Source organism: Ictidomys tridecemlineatus, chromosome 1 (assembly GCF_052094955.1).
Source record: "Ictidomys tridecemlineatus isolate mIctTri1 chromosome 1, mIctTri1.hap1, whole genome shotgun sequence".
NCBI lineage: Eukaryota > Metazoa > Chordata > Mammalia > Rodentia > Sciuridae > Ictidomys > Ictidomys tridecemlineatus.
In genome coordinates this window covers 119,994,173-120,007,247 of record NC_135477.1, presented here as the reverse complement: position 1 = coordinate 120,007,247, position 13,075 = coordinate 119,994,173, and the positions used below count along the sequence as shown (strand labels likewise).

At 45.6% G+C, this 13,075-nt stretch overlaps 1 protein-coding gene and 1 non-coding gene across 4 annotated transcripts in view; one reads left to right on the top strand and one right to left on the bottom strand.

The window, feature by feature from the left end:
* The window catches only part of Ube2d2 (ubiquitin conjugating enzyme E2 D2), a 74,589-nt gene that overhangs the window by 7,501 nt on the left and 54,013 nt on the right, over positions 1–13,075 (bottom strand). The window contains exon 7 of one of the 3 annotated variants that reach the window (XM_078046225.1): positions 858–1,603. The exons of 1 other annotated variant lie outside the window; for it this stretch is intronic. In XM_078046225.1, the coding sequence (XP_077902351.1) occupies positions 1,591–1,603 (13 nt within the window). In that variant the 3' untranslated portion in view covers positions 858–1,590. Of the gene's footprint in view, positions 1–857; positions 1,604–10,638; positions 12,305–13,075 lie in introns of those variants that run through there. One more of the 3 variants, XM_078046220.1, reaches the window with a different exon arrangement.
* Trnat-cgu (transfer RNA threonine (anticodon CGU)) lies at positions 7,005–7,076 on the top strand. Its single transcript has one exon. It is a non-coding gene; the product is annotated as a tRNA-Thr (tRNA).

Genomic DNA, 13,075 nt, shown 5'->3' with positions numbered 1-13,075 from the left:
GGGAGCCTGGATGGAAATAGGAGGTATCCTCCACCTTCCACCCTCACCCACCCCCAGCCATCCACTTCCATAAAGGGGCCAAGGTTCATCATCTCTAACCTTCTACAGGCAGAGAAGGCCTAATTCTGCCACTCTGGCTTCAAAGACCCCTTGTGGCCTTAGAAATGTGTTAAGTTGCCAGCCTGCCTACCTACCCACATGCCAGCCTCTGGACATATAAGGAAAAAGTATGGACCTGGTAAAGCATTTCATTTGCAAATGGAGGGGGATTCACACATCAGACTTCCAGGCAAACCCTACAAAGCCCTCCCTGCACCAAGGATTCTGGGCCTTTGGAAAAGGGTGAAGGTTGCCCTGCTTCAAGCTCACCCCCAAAGGGCTGCCCCAGCCTGGAGAAGGCTGGTTGGAAGCTCAGGCCTCCTCCTCCTCCTCCTTCCTCCACCCCCTCCCATTTCTATTTAGGAGGCAGCCATGGTGGCTCAGCTCCTGTCTCTGGTTTCCTAGGGAGCTCTGCTGAAGCAGCCCAGCCTCCGTGGGTCCATCTGTCAGGGAGGCTGTTCCGCCCCATCGATTGCTGTTCCCAGGGGGGCTGTGTTGCTCCAGGGACCCAATGTGGCCGCCAGATAGGAGGGAACCACACGGATAAGAGGCGGGGAGAGGGGCAGCTTGGCAGCAGGCAGAGCCAAGAGGGCTGACACTGCAGTAAGAAGGCACAAAGCTAGATAGGCATGAGAATTGTAGAAAGCCAGGGGCAGTGAGGCAGCAGACTGGCTGTAATGACCTCTGAAGATGGTTGGCACTCTCAGGACTCAGTTTTGCCTTTGGACACACCAAGTTCCCACTTGCAAAGACAACAATAACAATAGCTGACATTTATTGAACAGGAACAATGTGCCTGGCACTGGGCCCGGCCTTCACACACCTCTGCTTTCACTTGAGGATCATACCCATTCATAGCAGGTGCTGTTATTCTCCAGCAGAAAGGCTCAGAGAGGCTGCAGCACTTGCCAGTAGCCACACAGAGGAGCTGCAGCTAGTCTTGGAGGCGTGTCAGCCTAGCCCAGTGGCTGTGCCCCAGCTCCAGACAGAAGTGAGCCAGGTCCGAGGGGGAGGAGGCAGTCTCGCCTGGCCAGAGGCCCTGCCCACCCTCCCCGCCTTCCCCGCGGAGCCGCCTCCTCCCCTGGGCTGCGTGACATCTGCCCCGCTTCCCGGCCCCAGACAGCTGCCCAGAGCCACGTCAGCACTTCCACCGGGGAGTCTGGAAACTGGCTCCGTCCCCTGTGTGTGGGGGAGTGGAGGGTGTTGAGGGGGAGGGGTTGCTGGTCCCCGACAGGATGGTTTGCAGAGAGTGACCCACTCAACTGAGCAAGGGATGGGGTCCTGTGACCTCAGGCAGCGCACTTCTTTCGGACCTCAGTTTCCCATGCTTGGGTGTGTGTATGGTGGTGGAGGTTCTTTGGAAAGACATTCAGAAGAGAAGACAGTAGCATCCAGGGTGGACAAGAAGCAAATATTTCCACGTAGTCACAATTCTGGAGACACCCGGGGCAGCCTGCGACCTTCACGGTACACTTGGGGCCAACTGGTCATTTAGTGGGGGTCACTGGAATGAGAGGGAGGATGAGAAGGTCTGGCTGGGCCCAGGTCTCGCACACCAGCCGGCTGAGGCCAGAGATAACCAGCGCCTCCCGGAAAATCATTAGCATCTGTTTGGGTCGGCTACGCTGGCCCGTTGGCCCGCTGGCGCCTCCGTCAACCGGAAGCGGCATGGCCCCCACCCTGTCACTTAGGCAGGCACACCTATGGGGAGCAGCCACCCCAGACCAGACAGCTCAAACTCATTTGGGGACAACATCCACCCACCCATCCTGGGAAATGGGCGGCCAGGCCAGCAATGAAGGGTCAGGCCGCGCCGTCGGGGGCTTCCTCCCAGGATGTGGGCGGTCCAGTCCGCGCTCCGGGCGATCCAGGCCGGCTCTTGGCGGCGCCCGTTGTGGCGGCAGCCCAGGGAGTGTGTGGAAATGACACCGCCAGGGCGGCGGAGATCCCCCCTCCTGACATTGGCTGGAAAGTGGAGCAGCTCGTCAGGGACAATCAATGGCGATCGATCGCCGCACGGCGCGGGCGGACAGCACGGGGGAGGGGCGGTGCGGCCGGCAGGAGTGGGGGCACTCGTGGCCGAGGTCAAAAAACACAAGAGATCCACAAAAGGGCACTGCAGGGTCTTGTGGACACAATCTGTACAGGGAGATATCACTTGGGCCACCAACATCACAAAGGAGTCACACTTACCACAGTTACACAAGTCTCTGATAGAAGTCACAACACAACAGGACCAAACACCTAGTTTGCAGGGACATACAACAGGGTCACAGGTATGTAATAATGACACAGGATTCAGTCACGCTATAACACAACACAACAGGGCCTCACACCATCACAAGACACCCACCAAATCACCAGAACACAGAATAAGCCAAAGACTCCACTAGCGGTCTCAATCACACAACTCTGCCTGCACAACAAAGCAAAAAAGTCACATACCCATATTATACATCACCCATCAACATTGTCAGACTGGGTCTCACACTATACAACACAATTAAGAGCCCAAGGATAATATACAACAAGGGCACCTCCTGCTATGAGGTGCACCCCAGTAACTAAAATAAGGATAAAGTTTGCACACCCAACACAAATACAATTGTGTTCCCCTCAACTTCACATGACACAAGCACTGTGGCATAGGCAAAAGAGCATTAAACCCAAGGGTTCTCACAGGAATGATGCAAGTAAAGTGTTTAGCACAGGGCCAGGCACATGGTAAGCACTCAACACATAGGGGGTCTTGGGTTACACTATTAATGGCTATAAATTACTAAGTCATATAATGCTGCAGGTACTTGGCATCACTTCCAGTTTGGTCCATTCCTCTCTGGAAACCAGATTCACGCCAGTGGCAAAACTAATTTTGCTATTACACATACCTGGGAAGCAACTCAAGTGTCACAAACACAATTCAGGCTACTGCACTCACTGGCATAGCAGGCCACATTTTCACTTATCCCAATATACAGCCAACCCAGCCCAGACCCCCTTCCCCCAGGGCAGCAGCGTTTGCCCAAGCAGCAGAGTGCCATGGCTCTGGCTCTTGGTGGGGAAACACCCCCAATCTATCACCAGGTGCAACTCAACTAGTGCATACTACTGGCCTAATTTCCTTCTACTCCCACAAGGTTGTGGAATATACAACATTTCTCCCACAAGGGTCACCCACTCAGCATACCAGAGCCTCCAAAATAAGTTTCTCGGCTTTATCAAATTAAAGTCAGTCCCTCTGACAATTCCTTCATTTTCAACAAGAGAAACTGAGAGTCCTTGGGAAGGCCTTCCCCATTCCACATCTAAAGCAGGAACTGGCTGGACCCAGATCTCAGCATGTCCCCAATCCCCATTCCCAGGAGTGCATGTGAATGGAAGCAGGGCCAAGATCATTAGTCCTTCAGTGTACCCTGGAGTGGTTCCAGTGCAGGGACAGCTGGACTTGTATGTAGCCTTCACTTCCTCCAGTTTAAGATCTGGGCCCACCCAAGGGTTTCCAGGAATGTCTTGCAGCTGGGAGCTCCCCCTAAAGGTCTGGGCTAGACTCCCAACATTCCTTAGTTTTGCCTAGCTGTGTGACTCTGGTTAATTCCCTAACCTGTGTCTGGATGCCAAGTCCTGCCCACTAAACCAAGACCCCTCCCCCCAGAGGGCATCCTTGACTAATGTGTGTGTGAGGAGGAATGGGTCCCTAAACTAGGATGAGGACAACAAGGATGCTGACTCTAGGGTGCTACAATCAACCACTAACTTATCCCTCTCCTTAACCCTTCAGTAAAGACTGAGAAACAGCAGATATCTGGTTTCCTTCCACAGCACCTCCAACTCCATGCCTAGAGGTGAATTTTCCCACTACCCTCCTTCCCAGCTTTTATTCACCAGGATGGGCAGCTACACACATGCCAGCCAAGCATGTCATTTGCCTACTACCCTATTCATTGGGCAGACACTCTTGCAGGTCTTAGGGGATGTGAGTTGTAGGCCCAAAGGGCCCAGAGCCTATCCCAGGTCCCTGGATGTCCAAGAAGCTGGTCCAGCTCCAAGAAGGACAAACCTCTGGCTTTATCCAGGAAAGATATTCCACCATCCATGCCTACCTACCCTCCCAGAACCCACAAACACTAACAGTCAAAAAAGTATTGCTTATGGACCAAGCTGGGGGCCAAGTACCAATTTTCTAGATGAGAAAAATCAAAAAGACAGAAAAATGATTTGCTTAAGATCATACAACTGAAAAGCCTTGGGCCTGTGGTTTAAACCCAGATCTGATTCCTGTTCTTCAGACTACTGACTTGGGTTCAGTACCTAAATACTAACCTGATTTATGCATAATCATTAAGAAATGTCCACCTTCACAATTCTCTCTCACAAGCTCCTGAACTCATACATATAACGCACGTGTGCACATACACACATGCTGCCCTATGCTATCCCAGGTCTGGAGCCCGTCAGCTACATTCTCTGTGGCTTCCTCTGTAAGTTTCCACCCTGACCCTGACTTCCCACCCACTAGAACTTACGTTTCTCCTGCAGCAGCCAGATAATCAGCCCCAGGGGCAGGCTTGGGGGCCAAGCTGCAAGCCCTACTGTGAGATGCTTAAGCATCTGTTCTATTGCCTGGGTCTGGCATAGTAGGAAGTCAAAGAGTTTTTCCCTTCAGCCAAGCTAGACTGGAGAGTTTCCTCCTTACTCAAGGGACTTTCTTCGGTCCAGAGCTTCCTGCAAATACCCTACATGGTTAGGAACTAGACGAGGACTTGAAGAGCTCCCATGACCTCCCTCCCTAGAATTTATCAGTAGGCAAAGCCCTGTGTTCCAGGCACCAACAGCCCCTAGGCAGCTTTCCCCATCTGGGGGTAGTGTAGTTCTCACAGCTCTGCCTGGGTTGCAGCCACTTGGTGGGTTCAGCAAATCTGGAGATATTTGCATACCCAGATGGCCAAGCCTAGAATTTCAAAGAATTCCCCATGAAGAGGCAGCTGGCTTCCGGGTGGTGGCCCTGGGGGCTCACAGCTGTTGGGCAGGAAGACTGGGGAGCCTGGGGGCCTTCCCCTGAACACTAGATTGAAATGCACAAGAATATTTCCCAGGCACTATCACCAGCCCTGCTTTTCTCCTCCTGTCTCCAGGCCTCCATCCTCAGGATCTAGAAAAACTATGTCATAGTTGCCTAGACTAGGTAGACAGGCAAGACTTGGGTTAGTCTGGTGTGGGCACAGGGACTGCCTGCTTCGGTAGGTACCAAAAATATGGATCCCCTTATTCATATGAAGCAGTGGATAGGTCTTTGCTCCCATGTAACCTGCAGATAATGGCCCTGGCCTGGACAACATTTAGCCTGTTCACACACAGTCTACAACAGCCATAAGGAGGTAAGACAGAATAAAACAGCTTGCTACTACTAGTAGGCCTCTGGGTGGAATATAAGTCACTAACCTGTTTTCCTCACTGTAAGGTTCTCTTAGAACCTGACTGAACCAGGCACTGACTCATCTGGTCACTGACACACCAAACAAAAGCCAAGCCCAGAAGAAGTCTCCCTACCCCAACAAAAGCCCCTCTCAGGTTCTGTCCATGCAGATTCACTGACTGTACACTTTACAGCTGTTTAAAGCTATGGGTCATCATTGCCCTCTGCTGGCCACTCAGGCACTAGCATCCACTCAGAAACTAAGGCCACCTTCACTCCCCAACCTGGTATATGGCACCTGTATTTACCTGATAAATCCACCTGCAGGCATTGAAATGTAACCACATCCAGTTGTCACCTGAGTCAGGACCGGACTGGGGGCAGAATGAGCAGAAACCACCTAGGGACCCAATGTGACAGGGCAATTCTCCCCCACCACCTTCAAGTATAATATAAGTCTAAAACTTCAAAAGTGCCCTTTCTATGTGGCTTAGAGATTTGAATCCACCTGCGGAGAACCTGCCCCCTTACTCGTAATAATGCACCACAACCTGCCCAACCTCTTCTCAAATGCCCTCCCGGTGTTTCCTACAAAGGAGGACACAGCTGAACTGGAGCCATCTTTCCAAAAAGCTCAACTTTACTGGCAGGTCTGGGAAAGTCTTGGTTTCCAGAGATCCTTTAGTCACTCTGCAGCAGGGAGCACTGAATGACCTCTAAAACAAGAATAGCTCCCCTCAACTCTACAAAACATCCTTGAGGTAACCACACTTTCAAAGATGGCCACACTTTCCCCCTGGCTTGAGGGGAAACTATCCAGATGAACCATACCAGTATTGTTCCTTGGGTTAGTTGGGGGAAGCTCCAGACACCCCTGCTATCAACTTTTGTCAATTACTTTAAGCATACAAACTTCTCTTACCTCTGACACAGTATGGTGCTGGTTCTGGAGCCCAAATGTCTTACTGTATTTGTGGGCTGTTTCTAGAACCCTCCAAAGCCACCTCATTATCTATGGAAAACCTGAGAAAGCTGGCAATCTGGGGAATAGCTAGTCTTAGGGTTAACATAACTAAACCCTCCCATTTAAAAAAAATTTTTAAAGTTGTTGATGGACCTTTATTTTATTCACTTATTTATATGTGGTGCTAAGAATTGAACCCAGTGCCTCACGCATGCAAGGCAAGTACTCTATCACTGAGAGACAACCCCAGCCCCTCCCACTCACTTTTATTCCCTAGAGGCCCTACAATTTAGGGCAGGGGGATACCTGTAAAGATTCAAGATTTGTGGCTGGATCGTGTATGCCTGTAATCCCAGTGGTTCAAGAGGCTGAGGCAGGAGGACTGTAAGTTTAAACACAGCCTTAGCAACTTAACAAGGTCCTAAGCAATTTACTGAGACTCCACTGTAAAAAAAATACATAAATAAACAAAAAGGGCTGGTTAAGTACTACTGGGTTCAATGCATAGTATATTAGACAAAGGGGGCTGGGGATATAGCTCAGTTGGTAGAGTGCTTGCCTCGTATGCAAAGGCCCTGGGTTCAATCTCCAGCACCCCCACACACACACACACAAACAACTCACAAGGATTCAAGATTTATAAGTACTAGTCAGGCTCAGGGACATAAGCCTGTAATTGCGGTTACTAGGGAGGCTGAGGGAAGGCAATCACAAGTTCAAGGTTGGCCTGGACAACTTAGTGAGACCCTGTGTCAAAATGAAAATGACTGAGGATATAGCTCAGTAGTAAAGTTCTTGCCTAGCACGCACCAGGCCCTGGGTTCAATCCCCAGTACCCCCCAAAACAATGGGGGGTGGTAATCCTCTTAGGTTCAAATAGGAGAACATTGAGAACACCTATCTTAGGATAGACAGAAATGTGCCTGGGGAAATGGCCACTATTCCCCCTCAAATCTTAAGTCTGAAAGAGAACACGGTACATTCACCAAAGCTGCTGCTACTCTTCCTTGTATAGCAGCAGCATAGGACAACTAGCTTGGGCATTCAATTGTTTCTTCTTGTTTTTCCACAAGTGGTAAATCATTTGCCAGCCCCCTCCCCTTTTTTAAAGTACCAGGAATTGAACTCAGGGGTGCTTTACTACTGAACTACATCCCCAGTCCTTATTTTTTGAGACAAGGTCTCACTAAATCACTGAGACAGGCCTTAAATTTGCAATCCCCTTGCCTTATCCTTTAGTCGCTGATGAGCATCAACACATCTGACAACCATTTGGTTCCATAGTACAATGTAGGGCAATTAGGCACTCCAGCACTGGAAAAGCCTATTCTACAAGTAGGCTTATATGCAAACAACACAAAACCACTTAATCAAAGAACATATATGTGTATTTATCTGCAGTCCTGGCAATTGAACCCATGCTAGGCAAGCACTCTGCCCCAAGTTACATTCCCAGCCCTGAAGATGGCTACTAAACTGCTGTCTTAGGAAGATGGTATTCATAGTTTTTATCTTCGTTATTTTTATATGGTGCTGAGGATCAAACCCAGTGCCTCACACGTGTGCTCTACCACTGAGCTACAACCCAAGCTCTTTTATAGTTTTACATCTGCTAAGAGGCCGATTATATTGTGCCTCTAACCAGATAAAGCCCCACAAATAATTAAAAAATAAAAATGGTCATTTGTTTAAAAAATGTCTGATCTGGCCTCAACCACCCCAAGAGCAGTCACTGAGAAAAAGTAAAAGCTGGTTGGTAACAGTATTATATAAGGCTAAAGGACTTAAAGGCTTTAAGTAAGTCTAAACCTTTCCACTTATATTGACTAAGAAAAATATAAGGGAACTATTTCATGAATATTAACCCTGACAATGTGATCTCCTGAACAGTTTCCCTATTTCTTTCTTTTTTCCCCCCATAGTACTGGGGATTGAACCTAGTGATGTTCTACTGAGCTATATCTCCAGCTCTTTTTATTATTTTTTAAAAAATTTTAAGACAAGTCTTGCCAAGTTGCTCAGGCTGACCTCAAATTTGCAATCCTATTGCCTCAGCCTCCCAAGTACCTGCAATTGCAGGTACACTCCACTGTGCCCAGCCAGTTTTCCTATTTCTAAGCTCAGCCCAGGAATCAATCTGGAAATATTAAGAGGTCCCTGAACATGTACCACTATACCAGCTTCAGCTAAGTAAAGTTACAGTGTCAGTTAAAGGCTTACGAAGACTTCTGTGAGGTAAAGAGAACTTAGAGGAAGCCAGTTTTCATCTGAGTACGTGCATAGCACAAAGATGGATTCTTAACACCAGTGACAAAATTTGCTGTAGGGGTAATAAAGATGCCTATTCCTGATTCAGAAGACCAGAAACAAGAAACTTCTTCTATTAAAACCTCATCATGGCATGTTAAGGAACACTTCAGAGCACACCAAGAAAAAGCCAGCATTTCACATATTAATTGCAGACAATGTTTATAAGCATTCTAACTGTACTTTAGAAATAACCCATTTCTGTTGGGCAGAGTGGCACAGGCCTATAATCCCAGCAGCTTGGGATGCTGAAGCAGGACACTCAGAAGTTCAAAGCCAGCCTTAGCAATTTAGCAAGGCCCCAAGCAGCAACTTTGTGAGACCCTATCTCAAAATAAAAAATAAAAAGGGCTGGGTAATATATCTCAGTGGTTAAGCCCCTCCTGTCCCCATTCAATCCTTAGTACCAAAAAAAGCAGTATTTCATTTCTCCTGACAACCCAGCTAGGTTTCAAAGTAACTTGCTGAGGCAAAGAGGAATGACTTAGAAAGTAGAATATTGCAGGTGGAAATGGAAAAGGAAAGCTTCTATTTTTTAGCTATGTCAATCCAGAGAAAGGTCCCCTTCTCTGACCATCGAGTTTTCCTTCTCTACAGAATTTCCCACCATTCCCATCCCTATAGCCCTTCCAAGTCATTGTTCTAGGCAAAGTGTAGAAACCTGCAGGACAAACCAGGCAAGATGGCACATGCCTATAATCCAGGATATTGAGGCTAACAGAGACAAGTTTGAGGCCAGCCTCATCAACTTAGTGAGAACTTGTCTCAAAATGAAAAATAAAAAAGACTGGGAATGAAGCTCAATAATAAAGCACCCCTGGGTTGAATATCCACTACAAAGAAAGAAAAACAAACAGGACAATGCTCCCTTTGACTGCTGGCCAATAACAGCATGCAAATATCTGAAATGATTTAGTTTTACCAAAAGAAATTGATCCAACTCTAACTTGTCAAAGTATTTCAACCTGTTATTAAATAAGCATACAAAAGGAAACCCATACACTAACATTCCCTTGTAACTATTGCTTGAAGATAATCAAGGTTGCTGCAAACTAGCTTTAGAAAGCCACAGAGCAACATGCTCCTAGATGAGAACCACCCTGAGTAACACTTTTTTTCTGAGTGGCAAAGGTACCCTTCATTCTGGGCAAGGAACATGCACATGACTGAACCAAATGTGTATAATACTCAAATGAGCAAGACTAAATGAAATTTCACTCAAGAGCTTAATGTTGTTTGTGACCATCCAAACCTTTAATCTGGCACCTGCACACCAGGATGGCAGCTTTCATGTAGCACAAAAATACTTTACAGCACCCTTGTGAAAATATTCTCATTATGATCTAATAAGTGGTAATAAACTGGTTGCTTTTTACCACTAGATGAGAGGCAAATAAAGAAGGCTTTCAAGATCTGTGCAGCTGACCCATAGTCAACAGCAGAGTTAATAGCAAGTCAAAAACTGATAAATTTGTCAGGCTAGGGATGTAGCTCAGTGACAGAGCACTTTCCTAGCATATGCCAAATGTGCAAGGCCCTGGGCCTGATCCCCAAAACCGGACAAAAACAAACAAAAAAACCCTCACAACCCTCCTCAAAAACAAAAAAACAAAACAAAAAAAACCCACAACCAAATTCCTACCTGCCCATGGTATTAAATAGGGTGATTTTAGGTTCCATCCTCACTCCTTTCCCATACCTATTCTACAAGGTTCAGGATGCTAATAAGCACCCTTGAAATGCTTATAAGCAGCCAGCATCCAAAGATGCAGAACTTAAAGAGGGTTTTAGGTTGTATCACAGGTAGGTTCTAAGATGGAGAAGTGACACTGAGAGATAAGACAAGGTGACCAAGTTTAAAACCAAAAGCAGTGGACATTTATTCCTCAATTTTTGTGCAAGAGTGTAAAGATGCATTTAAAGAACCTGATGGCTAGAGAGCATCATTCAAGGCCTTCAGGCTGGCCTGGTTTACATTTAAATTAGGAAAAGAAGGGGGGTGGGGAATGGTAATTTGCCTAGTTCACACACATGATGTTTCTGGCAAATACAGTTTTTTACAAGTTTCAAACTACATTTTACCAGAGTCAAGGGAAGACTTCAAAAAGCCACATATAGTACAATTTAAAACTGGATGAACATCCTACAAATGTTAGTGCAAAGTAATTATGTAGACTCTCCAATACAAGATTGTGCTCAGGTTTGGTCAAAGTTGCTCTTCTAAAATTACAATCACAGAGGATTAACTTACCAAATAGCATCGCCTTCATGTTTTATGGCCTATGTACCAAGGGAATGTCACAAGGTTTTGGTGATGCAGCTTAGTTTCATTAATAAAGAAAATTTCTTATTTAGTTTAACAGTCATGTTCCTGGAATGCTGCACATACATTTCATGAAAACACTTTTAAGCTTATGCTTCTCTTTGTTCAATAAAACTGCTCAAGATGTCCTTTTTTCTAGGTAAACTGAAATTGTTTCATGATTTTGAAATGCAACCATTATCAATGAAAACATTTCAGGAGAGAAGGAAAATCCACCACTAATCTCAGCTAGACAAAGTTCTTAAAATCAAAAAGCCTATTCACACAAAATTATATGTAATGACTGTAGTAATCAGTTTATTACACAGATTAATCATTCTTGAACGTACAAGCTCCAGAGGAGCAATTGGGTCTTTAAATATACACAAGTATTTCCATCAAATGAATTTTCACCCTTACATCCAAATAGACCTAAGCAGTTAAAAACATAAGAAAAATAAGAGCTATTAGCTATGTATTAACTGAGAAACCACATACAAACCAAAGAATATGGAGAAAGGGGCTGAAAGGACGAAGGTTGAAGGGGCAGGGAGATGTAAAAGAAGTTGGGAACAAAGCCCATCACACTTTATATACTAATAGCTCCAATCCATTTAAATGCTGACCAGTTAAACTTAGACCTTAAAATATATAGGATGTGGGTAGAGTTTAATCTGGTTGGTCATAACCTTCTCACCTAAGTTGTAGGTCCTTCGGAATAAAATTAATACAGAAACAGCTTCATGTTCTTCATTTCATAACTGTTTTGAGTTTAAATGGATTCCACTTAAAAACAATCTCCTACAGGTCAGTGGAGCTTTACCCCATCCAAGCATACACCGTGTACCACCCACCATTCCTCACACCTTGTCGTTATCCAAATTTAAGTCAATAAGGAGAATTTTTTAGTCTCACACCTAGGTTACGCCTGGAGAATTGGCTTGTCACACACACACTTCTCTGCTAGGAGGCAATGTTGGTACAGAAGTACAGTATTTCTAGTTTGTTGTTCCAAGTATGTACAACACGCAGCACTGCTGTATCAGGTAAACATGTGCACAGGGGAAGATGAGGCGTGGGCTCATAGAAAGCAGTCAAATGGAAATCAAAAGGACTTTCTCTTTCAGAGTTCCCCTATCTTTATTTGTAGAGGTTATCCAATAATTTCTTTAATTACATCGCATACTTCTGAGTCCATTCCCGAGCTATTCTGTTGTACCTGTACACACAAAGAGAAGCTTGGCTTAACATAGGTGAGGAGTCAGTTATTAAGCAACAGATTTTATTTTATTCCATCTAATAACTTGAGGGAAATAACTTCTAGCAAAACTACCTTATTTTAACCTTAATTTTTTTCTTTTTGGTGATACTGGGAACTGAACCAGGGACACTCTATCACTGAGTTACATCCCCAGTCCTTTTTATTTTATTATGAAACAGGGTCTCAGTTGCTGAGGCTGGCCTTAAATTTGCAATCCACCTACCTCAACCTCCCAAGTAGCTAGGATTACAGGTGTGTACAATTACACTGGGCTACCTCAAATTTATAATGAGCCTTTACTCAATGGTAACAGGAAAGACCTATAAAATGCACAATAATTTTCTGTAAATGATACTTATGGAGAGTTTTACTTAAATTTTGGCATTTGCTGGCATGTACTTTTTGTAAACTTGATTGACCTATTTCAATAAAAGACCTTCAACTCTCTTTAATTCATTTATTTGAAGTTTTTAAAACTGGAATTCTACATTGTATGATTCTTCAAATCATATACTAACAGTTATTAAACTGACATCATGCTTTCAATTATATCAATAAAATAACTGGTTCTGAAAGAACTTAACTTTGCTTGACAATATGTATGGGCTTACTACTCCAGAAAACATTCCAGTAGTTTGTAATTTTTATACTAAAAGAGAGATGTGGGGCTGGGGTTGTGGCTCAGTGGCAGAGCACTTGCCTAGCATGTATGAGGCACTGGGTTCGATC